At 37.5% G+C, this 25092-nt stretch overlaps 1 protein-coding gene across 8 annotated transcripts in view; it reads left to right on the top strand.

Annotated features, from left to right (window-relative positions):
- LTBP1 (latent transforming growth factor beta binding protein 1) overlaps positions 1-25092 on the top strand; it is a 209152-nt gene that overhangs the window by 73732 nt on the left and 110328 nt on the right. For 7 of the 8 annotated variants that reach the window (XM_069800474.1, XM_069800473.1, XM_069800472.1 and 4 more), the window contains 2 exons: positions 18269-18493; positions 21901-22178. In XM_069800474.1, the coding sequence (XP_069656575.1) occupies positions 18269-18493; positions 21901-22178 (503 nt within the window). The remainder of the gene's footprint in view (positions 1-18268; positions 18494-21900; positions 22179-25092) is intronic. The other variant, XM_069800475.1, reaches the window with a different exon arrangement.

The raw sequence follows: 25092 nt of genomic DNA, 5'->3' as shown, positions 1-25092 counted from the left end.
TCTGTGTGAGCCAATCTGTGTGAGCCAATCTTCCTTGTAAGACTAGAAAAGAATAAGATACTTATCCATCCTCCTTTCTTCTCTTCTCATCTATAAAAGGTACATTTGTCCCTGGTCCTATATCAACATGTTAATAAGGATCTGCCAGACATCACACCATGACAGGGTGTCATGATGTCCGAAGTGAAAATGTATCTGGTCCATTGTATTTTGAAGGACCAGATATGTTTATTTAATCATAAATTTTAAAACTTTCAGCATGGATCACAGTGATCTGCATATCTTGTAGCCTGTTGCAATAACGCTCAGATTTATATTGCCTATTGAATTTTGGCACTTTCCTTATCGGAATTTTGTATCAAAAATTTTTACTGTGTTGACTCTGTACAAATGTTTTTGGATAATTGAGGTTTTCCAGAAGTTTCCAATTACGTATAGACAGAAACTTCCAAGAAGCATCGTAAACATTTTGCTCAAATTTTATTTGGTCTTCTGTTGAAAGTAATGAAAGAAAATTTTGCCAATATATTTTAAAACAATAGGTTATTCAAAGGAAATGTAGTAAGAAGACTCACTATGTAATAATTATTCTAAGAGAATTTCCTATCTAGGAAAGAATCTAGAGAGCATAATTATTTAGAACTGTGAAAATGTAAAGCAGTTATTTTACAAAAAGTTGATAGAATTTCTGAATTTTATTCAGACATATGATCATGAATTTCTATCGATGCCATAGAAGTTAACATTTCTTTTTATTCAAACACTTCTGCTCTTATCAAAGAATTGTGTTGGTTAAAAATGGCAATGAACTGTAAGCAAGCCAGCACATTTTTATCTGTAGTTTTGTGTATGACAGGAGATCCAAGAGCAATGAATGGCATTTTCTTGCTGCCATTTGCTATGTAATAAATTTGTTGTTTCTTTGCTCTGTGTGATACATACTGCACATATCCTACTACATTTAAGAGTTACGGTAAGACTATGATATTTGAGGAAGATTTTTCAATATTGTTTGATATGAAAAGGCATTTATTGTAAATAATGTTGGAGGGTAAATTTGATGGCATATAAAGGCAAATAAAAGACCAACAGCTTGTAGAAGTATTTGTGTAGATTTGTGAGAATTGGCAGACTCTTTTGGCAGCTTGAGGTGTACACTGTTCAGTTTTCTACCATTATATTTTATTCTTTGTTTTGTTGTACTGGATTTAGTAAGAGTTGCTGGAATGGCAACATGTTAGAAGAGATGCTTTCCTTCTCTATTATGAAGTGGTGGTTACTACTTGGTGAATGGTGTCAGCCTTGGTAGATGACCCATCATGTCTGATCTATGTAACTGGTGCCCCAGCAAAACACTGTTCCTATGGCTTCAGCTGAGACTTAGCATAGAATCACAGAATCATTTAGGTTGGAAAAGACCTTCAAGATCATCAAGTCCAACCATCATCCATGCCCATTAAACCATGTTCTGGAGTGCCTTGACTACGTGCTTTTTGAATACCTCCAGGGATGGTGATTCAACCACTTCCCTGGGCAGCCTGTTCCAATACCTGACAACCCTCTCAGTAAAGAAATTTTTCCTAATATCCAACCTAAACCTCTCTTGCCACAACTTGAGGCCATTTCCTCCCATCCTATCTCCAGCTGCCTGACAGAAGAGACCAGCACCCACCTCACTACAACCCCCTTTCAGGTAGTTGTAGAGAGCGATAAGGTCTCCCCTCAGCCTCCTTTTCTCCAGACTAAACAGCCCCAGCTCCCTTAGCTGCTCCTCATAAGACTTGTGCTCCAGCCCCCTCACCAACTTGGTTGCCCTTCTCTGGACACATTCCAGCAACTTAATGTCTTTCCTGTAGCAAGGGGCCCAAAACTGAACACAGTACTCGAGGTGCAGCCTCACCAGTGCCAAGTACAGGGGAACAATCACTTCCCTACTCCTTCTGGCCACACTATTTCTGATGCAGGCCAGGATGCTATTGGCCTTCTTGGCCACCTGGGCACACTGCTGGCTCAAATTCAGCTGGCTGTCAACCAGAACCCCCAGGTCTTTCTCTGCTGGGCAGCTTTCCAGCCACTCTTCCCCAAGCGTGTAGCGCTGCACGGGATTGTTGTGACCGAAGCGCAGGACCTGGCACCTGGCCTTGTTGAACTTCATACAACTGGCCTTGGCCCATTGATCCAGCCTGTCCAGATCTCTCCGTAGAGCCTTCCTACCCTCAAGCAGATCGACCCTGCCTCCCAACTTGGTGTCATCTGCTAACTTGTTGAGGGTGCACTCAATAGCAGATGTACATGTAGCTTCTCAAATGGAGGATTTAAAATAATTGATAACAAAAGTCATGCAGAGATTTTAAAATTCCTTTTGGTAACATAACTGAGAATTATTTTTTTTTTTTTTAGATACTTTGGTTTTCAACTTGATTATGTGCCATCAAACATCCTAACTGATGAGGAGATTGTTTCTGGAATAACTGCTTAGCTCAAGAACAGCATATGATAATTCATAGTAGTGTATTCTGTGTGGGTAAGAGTGAAGTGTTACTTTGAAATATCCCTGGGTTTTGCACTTGAACTTGCCAAAGTATCATCCTTTTCTGAAGTAGCTGTGATGTAAGAGCCTTGCTATTCCCCCAGTATTATCAGTTTAGTCCTTTTACTGTCTCTGTGGTGGCTACCTTATAGCCTTATTTGGTAAAAGTTTTGTTTTGTTTCTACTGTTCCTGCAGTAATTATAATTTCTGCCTTGTCAGGCTTTATTGTTTTATGCTCTTTTTGCTGCCAAATGAAATATTTTTTCTTTTTACAGGCACTGACAGACACTTGAAAATTTCAGAATTCTCAGACAACTTGGTTAAAAGATTAACTTTTTAAACTTTCTGCAACAGTAGTCAAGGAACTTGGTCAGTCTATCAGAGTGTGTGTCCCTCTGGGTGGGGAGGGGGAAGAAAAGGATCAGGACATTATAGTTTATTCACTGCTTTAGCTGGTAATTTGAAATATAATCTGTATAAATGATGACCATACTTGAAGGATTTATTCATGCGGCAGCATTGTAACAGCTGTAGAAAAATGAAGGCCAAGTATTTTTCCTCAGACATTGGACTGAGTGGCTAAAATAGAAAAAAGGACAAATAGCAGTGGAACTATTTTATGAATTATTTACATCCTCTGCCTTATAGAAGATAATAGGGAAAAGGTATTTCCCAGCCTGAAGAGCCAATGCAAATCAGTTTGGGAGGAACCACTTATGAGCATCAATTTAACACATATTCCTTTTTTCCAGTCTCCCTTTGTTCTATGAAGTAAATTTGAGCAGACAGGAGAATGAATTAATTTACTTACAATACAGGTAGTGTAGTGTAGGCTTTCCTAATCTGAACCACTAGTGAACTAAAATTCTACCCTGTAATGTAAGTGTACTACTCTGTAGTCTGAGCAGTGGTCAGGGTTTTAATGCATTTTCAATTATTGGCCACCTATACTCGAATTACAAAGAAAAATTATATCTTAAGGATTTTGTTGTTGTTGTTGTTGATATCCACATCTGTTCAGAAGGAATGCTTTCTTTTCCCCATGTATTTATCAGTACTTGTCATCAACGAATAGTTCTGGTTTCTACCATACAGCTTATAGCATCTCTGAGCTCTTTCTTCATAATCTTAAAATAATTACTCAAATTTGACATCTTTCCCTCTGATTCTAATGGAGGCCAGATGCTAATTTAAAGAAAATACATTCTTCACCAGATGATTTTAATGAAGTTGAACTTAGACAAGCCTGTTAGCAACTCATTTCCACTCCCTTGCTCACCTTAAGGACTTCAGACCATGACTGCGAAGCAAAAGTCCATCTGCTCTCAAAGCACTCACCAAATTGTATATTCTAGAGAACACAGTTTTTGGATGTGCAGTCATAGGAAAAACCACAAATGGAAATGGTACAAAATCCACACCTGCAGCCATTCAAAAACACATGGAGTATGTTTCCCTCAAAGTTAAAGCAAAACAGAACACAAAGTTAAAATGCATAATGCTTTATTTTACTGTATATGGTTTTAATTTATAGGGATTAGTTTATGTACATCTGACTTGAAGTACTGTGAAAAGAGAACGAAGAGTGCATTTATTTGAATGATTACATTGTTGCATATTCAAATAAACACACTACCTTGTACGGCTATAATTTTGTTATTGCTAAACCAAATCTCTTTGCACATACCTCACTGAAGATCAAGTATATGCCAACTTTGGCTTAAAAAATAAGTAAATTGCCTTTGAATTATGCAAGCACAGAAGAGTCTGACAAATTTCTTTACTGGTTAAAATATGGCATTTATCATGGATAGATTTTTTAGCAGACGGGTTTGTATTTAACGTATCCTTTTGAACATAACATAATCAGAAGCAAGCAGCTATCATTGCTCTACTGATTGCAGTCTTTCCCCATGCAGCCTCTCTACTGTCTATTCTGTTTTTGTTTATTCTGCTCCAGATAATTCCCCTGTCTCTGTACAGTGTAGCCTGTATAACTTTCACCTATCCATTCCAACTATAATTAGTTCTTAGATTTGAGTATCACTGTAAGTGAGAGGCCTGTTTTGTAGTGTAGAGGCACAGAGACTTCTGGATCTTTCGTTTGGAACATGAACTATATATTCATTACGCACACATTTAAGTTCTTTGAGTTTTCTATCTATCCATAAAAAATCTGAACTGTTAAAAGGGAACTGTGAACTTTCCCCAATATTTGTTTATTTATTTAAAATTATATACATGTACTACTGTATATATTATGTATATGTATATTATAAAGTATATAAAAATAGAAATTAAAAATGGATTAGATAAAGATGAATTAAACTCTGTATTGAAAATTTTTTTTTATTTTTAATGGTAGAAAACATATTTCTTTCCAGCATCCCAGTAGATTGTCTTGTACATTGCCTGGGGTGAGCACACCCTGCTTTGCAGACCGCTGGTATAGGGAACCAAAGGAGACGAGCTTCATAATATAAGCTGTAATATTATCTTTCTGCAGTTAGTATGGGTCTATTGTGTCTACCTTACTTATTGTTTCATTATATTAAATTCAGCCTGTTATATTAGATGCTATATATGTAGGTGCTAGAACACCTTTTTTCAATCTAATCAGACGTTCATAGGTCGAAGAATGCCTATTGTGACAACGGCGGCAAAGGGAATTTTTTTTGTACTTGCACACATTTCAGTGCACAGGGTCAGGTACAACACTGCAGTGTGAAGCTTGTCAATGTGGTTGTATACAGCTCAGGGGAGTTGGGTGCATGATTTAATTGCTTGGAACTGGATGTGACCAGTCAAAGCTCTGACTGTACTTTAGGTTTATGCAGCTTGTGCAACAATTTATACAACTATTGTGTGTTGTTAAAAGAGCCACAATGGGAAGTGTTGAAGTTGTGTGTTTTTTAATGGATTTCCAACTGTACTTTCTCTGCAGAGTAACCTTTATCCTCCCTACTCATTAGCACTGACTCTGCTCCTTTTTTCCTTCAGAACTCCAGGATCTGAGTCTTTTACTTTTCACTGTTCTCCTATGACCTAATTTATTACTCAAACTCTGAATAATATCCTTCCCAATATTCTCGTATTGTGTCACCTCCTCAAGGTCAACTCCTGGAAAATGTTCCAATTTCTTGTAATGTAGACAGTGCCAGAAAAATCTTAGATAGCTTATGTTTTTCATGCTTTTTAACTAGTCCAGGAAGGTCTGGATTACGAGCTATTATTTGTATGTTAATGGGTATCCACTTGAAAGAATCTATTCCTACTTTATTCTCCTTGTAAACTTTTTACACAAAATAAGCACTGTGGTAATGTTACAGTAATCAGAGAGTGGTCTCCTGATGTTTGGAAACGGTGGAAATTTTTGTGATGACTACAGTTTTTGTGGCTTTTTCTATTCTAAACATAATTTTGTTATTGGAGGATATCTTGTGGTATGGGATGCAGTGGATCAGTGTTCACAGATCCTTTGGATCTACAGCTGGGGGTTCATCCCACTTACCAAATCTTACTGAGGTGCCTGAGTTGGGAGCCTAGTAGTCAGCGATGAGAGACACCTTTATGGCAGGTTGGCCTGTGGATGGCCTGAATGGCCTGCTGGGGTGAGCCTCTCTTCACTGACTGGGTGGGAAACCTCAGGTAACAACAGTCCTAACTTAGATGGCTTAAGAAGGCATAAAAGGTTAAATAGGATGAATCTCAGCCTAAATATCTATTACTCAGCTGCCAGAAACGATAAGGATGCTGATGTCCCTGGGCAGTGTCAGCTTTGCTACTTCTGTGGTTTTCGGAGCCTTTGTGTAACAGAGGTGTGACCAACTGCTTAGATGTTTTTCAGGACATTTTGCCATTTTGTCTGATGGTAACCAAGTAGTATGATGTCTAAGAGCAGCTCTTTTCTCTGCCTTACGCTACTGGGTGTTATTACTTTTTTATTCCATGCAAGAGTCCAGTATGTTTTTTTGGAAACAGCCTTACAGGAGAATGGTGTCAGACCAGAGGATCAGTTCAATGTAACAGTGCATGAGCAGTAACAGCTTAGTGTCATTATGGTCAAGTTACTTATTAGTCCTGTAGTCCTTAAAGGTGGGTAATGCTGCTCAGCTGACACCAGAAGGGAAGAGTATAGCCTGGGAGGATCCTGTAGCAATAAAGATGCTTGTTGTTTGTTTTTATCTGTCCTTGTGTGGAATTCTTGTTCTGTCTGTTGAAAACAGATACAATACAACATTAACTAATACATGTTAGTATTACACATGCTCAGGCACACCTATGCTATGTAGAGGACTAAGAGTCTTAAAAGCACTGGGAACATAGGAAGGGTGAGTTTTCATCAGACACTGGGCACCTTGATTTCAGTGTACCCACTTTGACAATGGCAATTAATAAGCTATTCAGGACTGCTTAAAATGATACCTGTAAAGTCTTTATACTCCAACATAGTCTTTTGCAATGTTTACATTTTTTATTCTGCTGGAAGTTGTTTTAAGAATGATGGTTCTAAAAAAGTGTTGCTAACTTGCTACACTTTCAAACCCGGCCTTCCCTAGAGATTTTATTTCAGTTGCATATGTTTTGCACGAAGAATAAAATTGATTATCAACACACTGTAGAAATCTGAAGAAATGCCTGGAGTAGCTTTTCTGTATGAGTTAGCGTCATTATCAACGGTCTGACACTGGCCATTTGTAATGCATTCATTCCTGATAAACAGCAACTAGTGGGTTTTTTTCCTTAGTATACTGATTCCAGGCCTAACTGTTGTGATATAGTCAATATAACAGGATCAGCTGGTAATAAAATCAATAGATTCACCAAATATGATCAGGGTAGGAATGAGTCATCCCTTAACACTCTGTCTATCCCCTTCCCTCTAAAAATAGTGTCTGAATCATCTCAGATATTGAGAATATTAGAAGCAGATTTAGCAAAGAGTGATGGTGAGCATCATGCCTGTTACTGAGCCAGAATCCTCCTGTCAATCATTTCTTAACTACCATAATTTTTGCTATACCCTTTTTATGTTGAGTAACCACGGCTTTAGGCCATTTTCTGTGACTGAGCATGCCTTTTATTTTTCTGATAGCATTTGGATATTCTAATATTGTTTTTCAGCCATCCCATTCTTTCCACACTAACACTGTAATAGTTTTTTTGGCAGCTGTTGGTCAGATGGTGCTCATTTCAGTCACTTACACACAGGCCTACAGTTGCATTTGACATGCCTGAGGATATCTGGCTTATCACATGAGCTTGGAAGGATGTCCTGTGAGACTTCCATGCCCTTTGGACCCACATTGAGGGATGCATGAAACATCTGGGAGCATATCAGCTGTCTCTTGATTGATTTGGTGGATGCATCTGCAAGTCACCAACATCCGACTTTTCTTTCTGAGGTATTTTAAAGTACAGAGTTTAAACTGAGGAAAACATATGAGTTGTACAGTGAAATTATTTTGTGCATTTTCATTCTGGATTTCTTGCCGATCATGATATTTACTCAACAAATGGGTATTTCTCTAAAATATATTGCAGCCTTGTCCTTTATGATCTGAACCTGCTCGCCAGTTTTCAATATCAGGGTCTCCCATAGTTGACAACGCAGCTGCCGTTAAGGAATGGCTGATACCTACTATTGATATGCTTTTATAATGAAAAACTGAGACACAGTGGGACAAGCATGTACACTGAGACAGCTTAAATGTCAGTATCTACATATATGAGGTGCGTGTTGAAACTTACATTACAGGCAGTGGAGATTTAGAAATTTGTTCAACTCTAATACAGATACAGAGAACGAAGGCAATACCTACTAGACTCTGTTTTTCCTTGTATGGGATCTCACAGCTTTCCATCCCCAGTAAAGACAGCATCCCTCCCCCTTTTTCATAAGTAGACAGTTCTTCTTTTCTAGTGTATACCTAATTTGTTACACTTGTTGCACCTTATTTACAGTGAGTTGACACTACCATTAAGTGGTGGTAATCACTGGACAGCCTTTCAAGAGCTCACATAAAGCTCAATTACTCATGGCGATAACAATCATCCCAGAAGCTAAGCCTGTACTTAGCGGCTGAGTTGGAGAATTAATTTTAAATGGAAAGTTTGCTGTTGGGAGATCTGAAAATGTATAATACGTGAAGACGTAGGTAATCTGATTTTGTGATGCTTTCTTCTACTTGCCTTCCTTGGTAATTGCCATGTAGCTGCATTAAGTAGCATCACAGAAATTCCTCCAGTTAGGCTTTAAGGGACTATGTGATTTGTTAAAGCTTGGTGCTGATAGTGGTAGATGAAGGAGTTTGAGAAGAACTAGTGAAGTACAGTTTCGTTTACAGAGTTACATCTTCCAAAATTGTGAGAACAACAGTGGAAAACATTAAGAGAATAGCTAGACTGCATTGTAGCAGTGGGCTTCTTTTTTTTTAGTCTTTCCTTTCTGTTTATTTTGAATCTATTATTGTAGATCTATAATAGAATTTAAAAAAAACAACTGCTGTAGTTCCTGGATTTGGGACTACACTGTCAACGTGTATGGTGCAAAGAAAATGTGTATTTGTCTGTGAAAAGGTGTAGAAAGTTTATTATGTAAAATGATATGACTGCAACCTGAAAATGGTCACGGCTACAACAGACACATAGTATATCTGTAAGGCTTTTCTTCACGAATGTAAACATGCAGCAACTTCAAAATCACTGAACTGATAATTTGTCAAATAGCCATAGGCATGATGATAGCTATTGAGCTTCCTTAGTGCAATGTCTGGGTTTTTTTGTTCGGTGGGTTTTTTTATTTGTTTGTTTTAATATGTGCAGTATGGCATTTCATGGAGTAGGGAGAGTGACAGAAAGAGAAGGCTGTTTGGGAATTTGTTTATTTTTTTTCTGTTGAGAGGAAGAATCCTTCTAGAGCAAGAGCAGTTCCCCAGGATTCTTGGCAGCATATTTTAAAGCGTAAAATCATGCCTGTCCAGATGCTTTAGGGACTACTACTTGCTCTTCTATTCAGTGATTCTCAACTCTACTCAGTTCAGTCATGAGACTAGATTCAAGTAAAGAACAATGCTTTGAATTCAATCCTCAAAGCTACCTACATTTTTTCCCTAAATCTTCATATATGATTTTTTCTTCAGTACAGATTCTTTGACAAGTGAAAATTGAAAGTAGAATTGATTAGGAGAAAAAAATATTGAAAAGTGTGAGAAGATTGGAATTACTTTTGGAAGTGTTCAGTCATGATTCAGCAAAGAAGAAGGAAGACACCAATTTGATTTTGTAATTATGGGTGGGGCATGGGGGGATCACTGATGACAAGTGGAAGGGGGGAAAATAGTGCTAAGTATAAATTAAAAGTTATTAAATATAGAAAGTTGGTAAGGATAGCTAAATAATTCACAGAAAAATATTTCAGGGTAGACATTAAATATTACATGAGAAGAAGCCCAATAGTGATATAGGAGATAACATATGACAGACACATTTATAAAATTATTACTGCTGATAGAATAAAAGCAGAATGATTCAATAACTATTTGCTTTGTGTGTGGAAACAATTTGTCCAACATACATGCATTATACAGAAATGCCTGATTACTTTCTGGAATGTTAGTAACTAGAAATACTTGTTAGACATGGTTTCAAAGTAGATGTAGGTACCATCTAGCACACGAGAGCTGTTAAATTCAAGATAGTGATCTTAATGAAGGGGCCAAAAGGATGAAACTTCATGCTTTGTAAGAAGGCTATAATGTTCTTTCCTATTCTTGAAAAATGTAGGTCCATGTTGGATGAACAAAAACTAGATTTCAAAAATATTTATCAATTTCACAGTCTAAGAGATACCTCTAAGTAGCCTTCTGGTTACGCTAACGAGCCTTTTAAGTAGAGGCAATGAGAATCTCATCCTCAGCAACATTTAGTCTATCTCAGAAAGGGCCCAGGCATACCACTTTTACAGCATGTCCTTGGAAATTGGCAAACAAATGCTGTGTTACACCATCGGCAGGAGATGGAGGCTAAAACTCTTTTCCCCTTAATTGTTCTGCCTGGAACACAGTGAAATAGGGGTATTTCATCTGTTCTGTCATAATATTATACAATGCGGAATGCATTTGTAGGACAGTATCTTCTCCCTAAAGCAATCCATTTTTTAAAAGCCGCGTGTTCTTATAATGTTTAGAAGTTTAGGATACTCTTTGCAGAAAAAAAATCATTCAAAGACACGTGTAACCTTGTTAGTAGTTTCTGGATAAAGAAATTTTATATAAAAGGAAGGCACTTATATCTGTATGTGGCATGTACACAGATCTCCTTACTCTGGGATTTTTAGAGGTAAGCTGCTGCTTTAGTCGTCTTGACAGAGTTGAATGTGGTTGCGTTTGGGTTAGAGCGAAGTAAAGACTGTTGTCATTATGTGAATGTGATTCATTCTCTTGCTCAAGAATTCCTTATTAGTTGAGTTCATCCTCGGACTCTGATGTTTGCTTACATCTTTAATGCTAACAGTCTTGAAATGTCGTGTGCACTCAACTGCAGACCAACAAAATGACCCCCGCAGTGCAGCTTAGCATTGATATTGTTTTGTGTAAGGGGGAGATGTTAATAAGTGATTATATTTAACTCCTGAGAGACGTCATTATTCTGAATTTATCCCTAGTGTTGTGGGGGTTTCTTTTAAATAATTTTAACAGTACAAATGTAAGAAAATAATTTTGCCTACAGAAAATAACATTTATATGCAGAAAAGATCATTTGTATTTTGGAAGTGTTAAACTTGTTTCAGGACTGGTCTTTGTGTCTTTGTGGCTAACTCTTGATTTGAGACATGACAATTCCCCCCCCCCCCGCAAATGTGCAAGATCCAGACAGGAATAACACCACAAAGTTTGTTTATTTTGGCAATAGTTTGGTTTCCTTGTCTAGATAATCAGCAGTACTTAGGATCCCATTCCCAACTGGGGTGCATTACTTTGTTAAAGATCCCTTGGTAATAAGTTTAAAAATATAAGATAAATTCTAATGAAGTCAGTGAGCATGTTAATTCACAATAGCTGAGAACCCAGTTCAGTAGTTGCATATTTTTTCTTATCATACCATTAGGTATGAGATAGGTTCCTGTTTGAAATTTTTCCCTGCAGTGTTGCAGATCTTATTTCTTTCCAGAGGAAACATCTGAAGTGCCTTCAGTATCATGTTCAGCCTTTTAGGATTATTTCTATTAATGTATTTCAGCATTCAGAGCAAAAACATGTTTGATAAGATCCTTGTTATAATATTTACACATCTACTGATAAGCAGTGCGAAGGTGACAGCGTAAGGGACCATATTCGATATAGTTCCTCCGTATCACTTCCTCATCAGAAGTCTGGCATAATAGAACATGCCACCTTGAATGGCATAAAGTAAGTTTTTTCCACTTCTGAACATTTTTAGCTGTTTTATTTCTTTCTCACTGAACAAATGTGAATGTTAATTCTCCCACTGAAGTGACTACTGCGTTTTTTCACAAGATTGACACTTGGGAGTTCATATGCAAAGGAACGTGCATAACAGCTTTGTACGTATTATGTTGATGATTGCTATAACTACAGAAGCACAGAATGAGGAGAAACAAAACCCTGGGAGTATATAAACAAACTAGATTTTGGTGTTCTTATTCACAAATGGTATTCAACAAGTCTGATAAAAACAGCCTCTAATAATAAAGAAATGTTCTTTGAAGTATGCCCCTTACCTGTACTGTTCTATTGTCTGTCATTCCTACTAATTTACAGTTATTGTAAAAATATTACATGTTTAAATTCATGCCATTTTGGTGGAATCTATATTTGTGTAAGCTAATTTAAAACTACTTAAACTAGTAATAAACCAAATGAAACTGTTTACTAGAGAGATTTCTGTATGACAGCTCTTTCATTGTATTTTTTACTTTGTATCTTTTTGGTGTACCCAACTGAGAAAGCGTGCAGTCTTGTTCTACCCACCTTTCCTGTACTGATTTTCCAGCAACACTCTTACTTTTACAAACATCTTTCTAAACAGAATTGCATGTTAATTACACATATTACATGTTATTAATCTACCTGAGTTCTTGCCTTATACTTAAGCCATTGTTTATGCACAAGATTGCATTCAGCAAAGGAAACTAGAGGAGAGCCTCAGAATGTTTTTGCCTTCTTGCTGAATACTAGAGATTCATTAAAAAGTGCTGTGATGGGGAGGCTCATCCCCCATGCAGTACTGCTATTTGTCACATACCCTGAGTGCTCTCAGCAGTAGCAGAGAGTAGCCATTTCTACAGGATTGCTTATGTCTGGAACCAGATCTGGTGGTGTCCTCACTGTTTGGATCAGTGAATAGCAGTGGTATGGAACAAGGAATTTGTGGTTGTTAACTAGGCTATTCACATGAGCAGGGCATCACTTTCCTGTTTTCAGTGGTGAGCAGAAAAGAGCATTCTTCATCTGCTGCTGGAGCTCTCGGCATCAGATTTACTTTCAAAAATTGTGTTTGGTTGTTGCAATAGAATGTTTCTCTTAAAAGTTGTCAAAATACAAACATTAGGGTAAATTCAGAGGTGAATGTAGAGGTGTTATACTATTAAGTCAAGTCCTCTTAAAGCTTCTTTCCTTTTCTCCCTCTGCTTCCCAAAGCACAACTTTGTAATATCAAGAGTAAGATAATCTTAAAAAAAAAAAAAAAAAAAAAAAATTGTTTACTTAACTTGCCACTTCTTTACATAACACCTCTGAATTACAACCAAAAATCTGAAGAGAAAACTGTTTCGGATGAAGTAGTTAGAAACTTGAGGGACAACAAGAAAAGGCATGTGGCCAAAAAAAAAAAAAAAAGGTAGGGGTATAGGGAAGAGTCTAAACTGGAGGATAGCATCCTTACTGTAGCTTATGCCTCTGTGCCTTTTGAGTTGCTGTTAGAGTTTCAGCAATTAGAAAGTGGAAATAAGTTTGGAGCAATTGTGCAGATCTATATATAGCATCTCTGTGTTTCAGCTTTTACCTAAAACATACGGTGTTTAGAGGTACTACATCACAAGAATATTGCATATGGCAGTGCTTCCCCTCAGTGAATGCCATGTCTTCTTTCCTGTTAAAAATTGTGTTTGGTGGAACTGCTTGCTAGTCCCTGTGCTTTCTGTGTGCTTAGTAACAGCATGGGTGAAAGATGCCCAAACAGCTGTGGGGCATGTAGTAATGCTGGATAACTCTGTAGTACTCAGAGACAAGAATTAATCTGCTGATTTGTGATGCATCCAGTGGAAATACTGTAATCTAATGAACAGTTTAACATTTTCCTTGGAGAGCCTGTTGATGTAATTGCAGTAGTGCTTACACTTGAATAGTTGATAGCATGTAAGTGGCAAAGAGTGGTGAGGGGAAGTGAGACAAAAACTAGCATGATCCCTGAGGTGTAAAAGAAAAGGAATTTGGAGAGTCAGATGACAAACATTTCAAAACCCATCTTCATTTTCTTCAACACACGTTACAGGAAGGGAATTTCCATCCATCCTAAAGGCTTGTTTGGGTAAGCGTGGGCTATTTTTTGAGGATTAGGATTTAGGTGCTTGGAATTTGTTTTGTTACACATTATTTTGATTAAATGAAAACATTTGGACTTGATTAAATTAGTTTATCTGGAGCTGTTCAAGGTTGTTTGAGTATCTTGAAAACAAATTGCGTGATGTAATTGCACGGACAAACTGTATAATAGTGGTTTCCTAGCTGCTTTGTTGATGATTTCATGCTCTATTCTTGTGTTTCCAACCCATAGCTGTGGCAGCTTTATTTGGATTCGTGTTGCAAATGTTCTTTTTCTATGCATTCAGTCTTTCAGAGACTCCCCGTGGGGGCACCTTGATACACCTTCTTTACTTGGCTTATTTTGAACAGTGATACCCCCTAAGCTGTGCTAGGCTGGGGGGAATTAAGGCCTTTGGATGCCAGAGAAATCAAAGCTTGCTATTACCAATTAATTCCCCGAGGATGAGAAGAATACTTGAAATGTTTGTAATTCCTTAAACCTGTCTTTACATTTCAAAAGGGTAGATGTTCATATATAGATATATTAAGAAATTGTTAAATTTGTTCAATCATATGTTGGCTGATCCTTAAGACACTTGAGACACTTGGTTTACAGCAGATCTGAGTGAAGAATTTGTTGCCTTTCTTAGGTCCATTGATACTTCCTTTGTTTTGTTTGTAAGATACCCACATGTGAACTGAAATTTCTTGTCATCTTATGCAGACTTATCTCCACATTTTTATCAGGCTGCAAGCAGCTAGAGGGTTTCACACCATAATGGATATTTTTGTTTGTTTCTTCTTTTTTTTTTTTTTTTTTTCCTTTTCAGAGCAAATGGCAACAGCCCAGTGAGAATCAGGCTCCAGTGCGCCCTTTGTCTGAATGCCAGTTGTGAACATACATGCAAACCCAGCATCTTCTAATGGTCTCTCCCAGCACATGGGTCTGTTTTTTGTCGGGAATGTCCCCTATGCCTCTGGCAGTGTTGAGCCATTCTGTTTAAATTCTTTAACCTCAATGACAAAAGAAAACAAAGAAAAAAACTTTCATCAGAAGTTGAGCTGTTCAAATGCCCTGGCTTTATATCCTGTTCCTATCTTAAGTGGTCCTTTCCCCAGGGCTCTTTGGTCTTTGTTAACCTGAGATTCCCAGAGCCTTGTCAAGGAAAAGTAGTGTTTCCTTCCTCTGCCTTTTTGGAGGCTTACCCCACTTCAGCTCACTTTTCTCAAATATGTGTAATTCCAGTTCTGGTGAACTTGTGTGTCTGTGATTTCTAGCACCAGTTTCATAATCAAATGTAGCCATTTCTCCTGGCCATGAATTACCTGAGGAAACATTGCAATTAGTCTGTGTGTGTGCTTATTATACTTATTTAAAATTTTAAGATATTTTATTTCAACCATTTATTTGCCATTTGAGATTATCGAGTTTTCAGTTTAGCCTGGCAATCACATCCTATTTGTTTTACATGCCTGAGTAAAACTTCCAATTGTATATGTAAGAATTTTAAATTTTTTTATTACAGAATTTTATATTCTCAAAATAGATTTAATATATTCTAATTGAAAGCTCATTCCTCGTACATTAGGCCAGACCTTCGAGACATACAAATCAGTACATCTGTACATAAATCCGCTGACTGAGTGATTTGCACCACATGATAATGTGAGCAGCTTGGAATTTTTATTTTCTGTTATATGTAAATACTGAGACATTAAACATTCTTCATTATTTACCTCATACTGGACCTCTCAGTGGCATTTGTTTGCACTTATTTGCACAAATTATTTGTGTGAATATCCACAGCAGTTATGAAAAGGGACATGAATGAACTCTTTTTTTATTGGTATCTTCCTTTCCAGTATTTTTAGTACAAACTTTGCTTGCTTGCAAGCAAAGCTTTTCACATGCCCATTCATTACCCAGTGGGCTCCTGCAGGAGAGGAAAGCCTGAAGATCACCCTGTAATGCAGAGATACCTGTGCGATATGGCCTTCCAGACACTGGCTGCTTTATAGGAATAGGAGCTCTGAAGAAATTACATTTTTTTTGGTGGAAATACAGGGTATATTTATATTGTTTAAAAGCTGGTTTTTGCACATTACCTTGTTGCCTTGGGCAGGAAGAAAATCTATGGGATAGGCTTCTTGCACTCGAGGAATTAGTGAGATGATTTCTGTTTGCCTTTGTTCCACTGTACTTCTTTCAAACACCAAATTGCTGTTGTCCTAGTGCTACTTTACACTATTTCATTGTGCGATGTTACTTTTGCGGGAAAATCACCTTAGCTTTCAACCCTGCTCAGGCAGATCTTTACAAGTACCTAAAATGCTTTGTATGTTGTCGCCATTCCAGTAAACCTGCTTGTTTGTGGTAGCTCAGGGAGAAATTGTACCAGAGTGAGAGAGAGATAGCTGTCATGCTTTAATTACTCTGGGCTCAAAAATCCTTCATTTTACCCTGAAGTAACAGCCGTTCTGTAAGGACATCTTTTATACGCTTGGATAAAGTCCCAACAGCACTGGGACCCAAAAAAGTGACGCCTGCGCTGGCATGGATAGCCTTCTGAAGTCAACTAGGCCTTTTAGCATAGTGCTACAGCTTGAAGTACTTTCTGTCAGTTTATATGAAATTAAAATATGAGATAAGATGAGAAAAATATTGAATATACATTTGCAGAACAGAGTGGAAAAACAATTCTGGCTGTTTACATTTGTGTGTGGACCTATCTGGCCATCAGGCATCGCTGTTCCAGACCCTGTCAATACACTACGGCGGCACTCTGCGGCAAGCTGGGCTGATTGTGCCGTTTCTTGAGCACTTTTCCGGGGCCAAGTGAATTACGCAGTTGGGTTGGAACTCCTTGGGCTGCTGAATGTCCTGCTTTGTCTTCTTACAACACACAGGTTCCTTTTCCAATACTGACTATTTACAGTATTAATAATAGTAATAGGCTGCAGTCATCCAGAGATTACACCACTTGGAATAATAAGCACTAGGTTCCTAATTACCTTGCATTATCTACAGTTTCTCATTTTCATTGTAATTCAATACAGACCAAGCAATACCAATCCAGCAAAATACCATAATTACTGTAAAGTCTAGATTTTTATTTATTTATTTTTACGGTCAGAATCTTATCTTAAAGCTGACAAATGGATACTGTATGCTGTTTCTCCAAGAATCTTTAATTTCTGAAAAAATGACCTTAGTTTGTGTTGAACAAAAGCTTACAGGATTCCTCCTGTTGTTTTTGCATCATTTAGTTCTTGAAAATGTTGACAGCTCAGCTAGATTATGGTTGATTATAAGGTCTCACATCATATTTTTAGAAAGTGCTGAACCATGCCTATTGCTGTTTGTGTTTCTGAGTTAAGAAATAGTTTTCATTCAATGTTGATGTTTTTCATGTTTCATCTGATAATTTATATTGCCGTAAATGTGCAAGTACTAGCTGGCACAGAAGTAACTACCTTTGTCTTTATAGTGGAGTTAAAATATTGTAATACTTCGGAATTTGTCTCTGAAATCATTTGAGTAAAGTCTTTTGATATTTTTATGATCTTCATGGGTGGGTATACAAATTAGCTTCTTTTATATGAGAGATAAATGTTAAGCAAAATACAGATACTCAGTAAGACATGGTTTTCTGGAGAACAACCAAGGCTCACAGTGAAAAGGGAAAATTTATCCCCAGCACTGTCTAGTCTCTGGTGAGTTTTTCCCCAGTCTTCCAGGGAAGTGTAGGTCGTCCAGGATTTTCAGAAATGGGAGGCTGACTAAATAAGGATACCTGTGTTGAGGTATGAATAAGAGGTGCAGCCAGGCACCATATTAATTTAGCGTCTTGCTTAATAGTATAATGAAATAAAATAGCTGGGGTTTTTAAGGGAGGCATGTGCTTGCCGTGTTTGTCATGGAAAGAAGATGCAAACCAGGCAGAGGTCAAAAGGAGAGTTTGTCATGGAAGGAAGGTACGAACCAGGCAGAGGTCACAAGGAGGGGAAAGGAAGTGGTTCTACCACAAGGCAATTAAAAGTACATATCAGATAGATAGTCATTCCTCGGATACCAGAAGAATGAAGGGCCCCAGCTCTATGCCTTTCCTCCTCAACTTCTGTGTGATACGTGGTCAGATAATATGAAAGCTAAAGTCATTAACAAAATTTTTCTTTCTGTTTTCGTTTCAGTTATTTGCCACCTTCCATGCATGAATGGAGGCCAGTGTAGTTCTAGAGATAAATGCCAGTGCCCTCCTAATTACACTGGTAAACTTTGTCAGATCCCTGTGCAGACTGCCAATACTCCAAAACTGTACCATCACCCACAACAGCTGAACAAGGCTGTAGGATCACAAATAATCCACTCTACTCATACTTTACCACTGACGATGTCTGGACAGCAAGGTGTAAAAGGTAACTTTTTTCTTGATAGATATTTTTTCCTTTGGAGTTGATTTGATTAACTAATTCTGGGTATCCAACCAGTAATGATAGTGATCTGTCTACATAGTTTTAATCTTGACACCACAACTTAAATCGTGAGCTCACCAGAGTGACTGGAAAGTATTTTGCTCAGTGACTGAAATAATAAGAAATAACAGTGCTATTCAAAAGTTTATAAGTAAATTTACTTTGCTTTATGGTGGAATTTAATGCAGATTGCAGAGTCCAATGATAATGCAGGGGGCTTCTTCCAGGAGTGTAAACCTGTTTGAAAAGAGAATGATTGGGGCTGAACAGAGTCCATAAATTGCGGTATACCTAGATAGAAAGTTGCAGGTGATTCCATGGTTACTAGTGGAGGGAAGAGACAATGCTTTCCAACATAACAAAACTTAAATCTAATGTAAAACTATAAATACAATCCATGTTTATCTTTGTTATGTCATTTGGTAAAGTCCTATAAGTTAATTTTGTGGTGAACTTTTTAAGGTAGATAGGCCATGATACAATTCAGTTCAATAGAACATTCTTTCCAGGTCATATAACAATATCATAGAAAAAAATGGTAAGGATTTCCTACTGCCAATGCTGTGAAGGCCGAGGATCAGAAACAAGAAAAACTGTGATGTTAATCAAATTTTGCCCAGTCAAAGAAGGTTCAGTCAGCTTCAGGTTTCTGTTTCCCCTAATGCTTTTTTGTGAGGTGGCAAGTTCTGATGACCTTGAAGAGAAGTGTTGAATGATTCCTATGTGCCCTATGACATTTTATCTTGGTGAGATCCTGTCCATGTGGAGAGACCCCTGCAATTCAGTTTCATAACATGTGAATTTTGTTTGTTTGAATTGCCAGATTGATTTTTCTTGTCGAGGGTAATTTTACAATTACCTCTCCAAGACTGCTGCTTCTGAATAAAAACAAAATATATGGGGGAAAGATGTGAGGAGGCTCAGTTGTTGGCAACTAGTTCCTGAATAATTTTGCTAAAAGAGGCCTAACTATTTATATGTTTGGATAAATATAAGCTAATGTAGTAATTCTGTTTTCAGAAAGGGACATAGCTGTGAAGGAAGTGTTGGCAGTATCTTTCTGGAAACACAATATTTTATAAATTCTTTTAAGCATCTGTTCTATCTTTTCAATGGATTTCTTGTCTAGGCACTGCTACGCAGTCCACTGGGAAACTGTTTCCACTGACATGTTGGAGTATTAGTCCTTAAAGCTCCCCAGAGCTTTTCTGACTCTTAAAAAAAAAAAAGGGGGGGGGGGGGAGGGGGAGGAGTGAGAGAATATAATTACCTAAACATTTAGCAGAGCAGCAATTTATTTCTGAGACTATTTAATTCTAGATCAAATTATTTTAGACAACATGGTGGACCATAAAAAAAAAATTATTTAAGACAGTTGTTTTTCAGATTTAGAGTTGCTGTCTTAAAACACACAATAGGTTTCTCATTGCTAAAGAGTTTGACCTCTTGAAATTTTTTTTCCTGACCCTTGAGTCATCATCAGAACCATCAGCAGTCGTAATGCCTTTTCTTCTCTTTCCATGCTGAAATGGGGGTGTTGGATTGTGGAGAGAGGAATGTTTCATTTCTTTCAAGGAAAGAATAAAACAATTCATCCTGAAATGGCTGACAGAAATAAAAATTAATCAGCACATCTGGGCAATGATCCAAGACCTGGAGAGGATTGTGGTAATAATAGTACATGGGAGGAACCAGCCTAAATTTGATGTTTTCAGCATCTGAACATCTCTAGGTGGATTGCTAGGTTAAAGCAGAACATTATTCAGTGATTTCTTTTGAGGGCTAATATATTTTTTAGATTTATCAGCTGGAGAAGCTAGTTGAAGGGATCCCTCTTCATACATAAAAATGCATGATAGTAAGTCCGGGGTGAGTTTTGTGCTTTTCACAGCCAGACTATGCTGTCTTGTCTTGCCCTGCAAAACCAGTCTAAGAGCCTAAGAAGGGCCTTGCTGCTTCTCCTTTTAACACTGAATCTTTTCCTTGTGGGTTTACCTGTAACAGAACTCATGTAGTATAAATTTTGCTTGAAGGTTATTTTCTGCTACAGGCAAGATCTAAAGAGCCTCTAAGGCCCTGTAGCTGTATTTTGCTGGCTTTCTACTACCTTATTCCTGATGTTTCTGTCTGCAATATGTTGAAGATTTTCATAAATGAAACAATGCAAGGCAGAATAAAAATAAATTTGTTTCTTTTAAGGAATTCATATATGAGACCAATTAATACTGCAAATGTGCCTAGAGAAATGAAAATAATGTGAAGAACCAAAGGCAATTTCTACAAAATAATATAATTTTAGAGCAGCTAAAATAAATGAAATATGCTTCCTGGGAAGGGGATCTGTGAGGTTGAAATTTGTAAATAAGAACTGAAAATGCCTAATCAAGTTCCAAAGAACAGTCTGGTCTCCTGGAGGCAAGGAGACAATTGAGAAGACTCAACAATCCAGTATGCATTATAGAGAAAGTATGTCAAATGGTATTTGTTGGTTCTTGGTGTTTGGAAGGGGTGTTGCATCTAATGGATTGGTTGGCCTCGAGTAGTCTGTGCAGTACTTGCTGACAAGAGAGACCCAGTCAGACACAGTAAATAACTTTGCTATGCAGCTTACAAACTATAAAACTTTTTACACAGCTCTCCTCCCTGCCCACCTATACCCCCTACCCCCAGTAATTTGAGTTACATGTGTTTCTGTGCACATTACGTTGACTGGAGGGTCTCAGTCTATACAACCAGACTTAAAACTACAACTGTATTTAAAAATGGAAGTATCTGAAAAACATTTCCTCCCTCTTTATCTGCCAAATCCAGAATTCAAAGTTCAGTGAAGGGAGTGGTGATTTTAGATGGTTGAGATGCTGGCAACTCTTGCAGGGGCAAAATTGGGACTTGGCAGGTATATAAAGGTGAAGGGATGAAATCTGAAGCTTTTTCTGTGTTCCAGAGAAAGATGATCGATCTGAAAAAGAAAATAAAGCTTACTATATATCCAAATATAACCCATTAGAGTTTGAATTCTGGAACTTTGGGATTCTTATTACACAGTATGACCACAAATATTAATGTCACACCAGCCAATTTGGACATCCATGTTTACGTAGCAGTCTTTACAATCCTATAATGTCATTCCTTCCGGTGTGAAGAGTTTTCATTTTCTTGCTTTGTTAATGAGACTCTATGCGTTCTTTCAGCCTTCCCTCTAACCCCCAAATCTGGGTTTCATTTTTATTTCAGTCACTTTAAGGCACTCTGTAAAAATTCTAATGTACAAAAAAGAAATCTTAGAGGTGCCTTTTTTGACATATTTTATTACCAATTTTTCTTATGTGTTTTTCCTTCAATTATTTTAGTGAAGTTCCCTCCTAACATAGTGAATATCCATGTGAAACATCCCCCTGAAGCCTCAGTTCAGATCCATCAAGTTTCAAGAATTGACAGCTCATCAACAGGACAAAAAGCGAAAGTACCTCAGCCAGTACATCCACAGGTCTCTTACCAAGGTCTTCCATATCAGAAGACCCAGAAAGGACATACTACTTACACAAATCAACAACCCATTCCTCATATGTTTCCTGTTTCAGTTAAAACTCAGCTTGGGCGCTGCTTCCAGGAGACTATTGGGACACAGGTAAGAAATGTTTGCTAAGGCTTTTGAGACAGGTAGCTTTAAAACAATATTATAAAACAATGAAAAAAAATTTCACCAGTCGCCTGGAAAGGACACATTTGACATTCTTTTCTGAAAGAAAATTACTTTAAGAATGTAAAATTTTACAAAATAACATTTTTCTGAACCTCCTTCTCCTTCAAGCTAATGTCTTCATTTTCTGTGGACTTGGATCCCTGACATTCTGATCTCAGTTGTTCTAGCCATAACTTCTCCATTTATAAGCTATTTCTCCAAATAAAAAACCCATGACTTAAATACTAGTTCCCTCTCTCCTGATTGAACAGCTAAGGTTACACCATCTTCCACAGCTTGTACTGTCTTTGAGTTTAGTGAGTCTTTTTGCATGTATATCTCAACAGCCAGTGTTTTTCAAGGAGTTGCAGTTTTCACTGAAATTCCTATTCAACAACTTCATATGTTTTACAGTATTGTAGGCTAATGTTTTGAATTTGTTGAAATGTGACCATTGAATAGGGTAGAAAAATCATGAAAACCAACTGAGTGTTTGCTAGAGCATTAAAACCTTAGATCAGTTTAAAATTATATGTTCACATCAGTTTTTACATATGAGTATTCAAAATTACATATCTTCTTTCAGCTCTTGACAGCACTTTAATAAGCAAAGCAGTGTTAACATTTTTGCATATTTGTATATATGTGTAAATATATAGAGAGACTAAAAAAAGCATGTGTGAAGAGATTGTAAAAACATTAGTAAGACCCTGTTATTTATTGCTTATCACCTTGCCGAAATGTAACTTTTCAGATCAATTTTTTTTAAGCTGAAGGCATGCCTCAGGCTGAAATTTTGTGGGAGGTTTCAGAAAAATCACTCACTTATTTTGAGGGCTGATGTTAGAGAATGAAAGGTCACTGGTTTTGGTCCTTCCAGTAATATGCACTGAAAGTTAGCCAATTTTCAAACATCTAAAAATACATCTATTTCCATAATATTCCACAAACATTTGTTAGATGTTGGCAGCAAAATTCTCCAAAGAGTTCACCTGCACAGAGCATGGTCTGCCTTTCCCTCAAAGGGACAGCACCCATCATCCCTGAAATGCAGGACTGGAGCAAAATGTCCTTTACAAGTGTTTAGCTGTCAGTGAATGCTGTGATGCCAAGCATTAGAACTGAGAGGAAGGAAATTTTCTCAGAGCTCCCAGGCAGCACCTCACCCCACCCCCTGCCACCCCCCCCCCCCCCCAAAAAAAAAAAAAAAAAAAAGGAAGAGACCTCACTCACAGAGGGGCAAGGAGCTTTGGAGAGGATCAGTGAAGGGGAACAGACAGGAGCAGAAGCAGGGTGAGGGTAATGTCAGTGACAGATCCCAAGGTAGTGATAGTAGTTACCTTCTGGAACCTCAAACTGAAATGACAGTTCCTTAGTCTCAATCACCCTCTGCCAGCAAGAAAGAACTGACTTTTTTCCTGCAAAATATTTTTCTCTGTTCCTTTCAGTGACTGGCTTCTGCAGAGTATTGTAGCATTTCTAGTGGTGGCCTAATTAACTCTAGTTTCAGAAGTTGCTGTGGAAGTAGAGATCCCAAAACCTCCTCATGCTAGGCCATCACATGAGGGTGTTTAAAAATAATTCATTCTGGAAATGCAATGGAAGAAGTAAATTTAAATGTCATCATGCCCCAAAAACGTTTCTAGAAGACCAGAGTTAAGTTTGCATATGAAACATTAAAGGCTGGTACTCACTAACTGTTGAATGCTTGATTTGGGATCCACAGAGTTAATTTATACTGATGAGCTCTTCGTGCTTGTCTGTTTCAGGAATAGTAAAACCTTGAGTTTGTTCCTTCAGAAGTGTTGAAGGACATGTTCAAATGAAAGTTCATGGATTTTACATGACAAAATGAAGCAGGGCCTGTGTCAAACAGCCATTTTTCTCTCTTTCCTAAGAATGAGAGATCTAACAAACATGGTGTTATAATATGCAATCATAAAATTCTGGAAATAATTATGATAATTAATGGTTTCTTATTATTTATTTGTATTTCTATTTGCACTTATAGGGGAAGACAAAATTCCCTCCTCAGTCTTAGACTTGGCACTGGGTGCTGTATCTTTTATCTTTTACCTCTTATGCTTGATCAATTTGCTGTCTGTTCTTTCTGCCACATGCATGAGTGAGGTATTTTGAATGACATAGCCAAAACTTTCAGTGTCCTGTGCATGCCCCTCACATTACAATGGTTTTAAAACTAAAGCTTACTCATCACTCACTGGGAGACAGTAATATGCTTCTTTTAAAGGGGGAGAAAAGGGAAAATATGCTTGTGTTGCCCTCATGCCTGACTTGGAATCCTACTAAATACTTAGTCTCCAATTTTTATAATGGGGTTTTTTTCAGTATTCCCCTGGAAAAATGGTCTTTGCAGTGCTCTCAAGAAAGGGTAGTCCCTCCTAGTTTAGAATAATGCATGTTCTCATTTTTTACAAATTCCATTGATCCTTTCAGTGTCAGTCTTGGAGAAGAGCATAGTAAGGATTTCAGAGGCCTTTTGTTATTTAGTATAATGGTTCAGTTAAAAATTGGAGTTGTAGTGTAGCATTTTGTAGAGCATTCATTTAAGACCTTGCCATAAATATAGATTTAAATGACTCATTCCCCTTTCAAATTTGAACCTGAAATGTTAATATTTTTCCTGCAGTCAGGCAATGCATATTATTTATTTGTATATTAAATAGACCTTGAACTGGGAAAGACACTCTTTTTTTTTTTTAACTCCTGAATAGATCTATTCTGAAAGAATTTGGTTTTCTGTTTCTTTGATATTTGCTTTGCTAAATACGAGGGTTCTTTATTTGTTCAGACGAGATGCTAAACTGAGCTTTCCCTATTAGTAGCAATGTGTTACAAG

The sequence above is a fragment of the Haliaeetus albicilla genome, chromosome 13 (genome assembly GCF_947461875.1).
Source record: "Haliaeetus albicilla chromosome 13, bHalAlb1.1, whole genome shotgun sequence".
Lineage (NCBI taxonomy): Eukaryota > Metazoa > Chordata > Aves > Accipitriformes > Accipitridae > Haliaeetus > Haliaeetus albicilla.
Note: the sequence above shows the minus strand (reverse complement) of the source record. Positions and strands in the feature narration are given on the sequence as shown.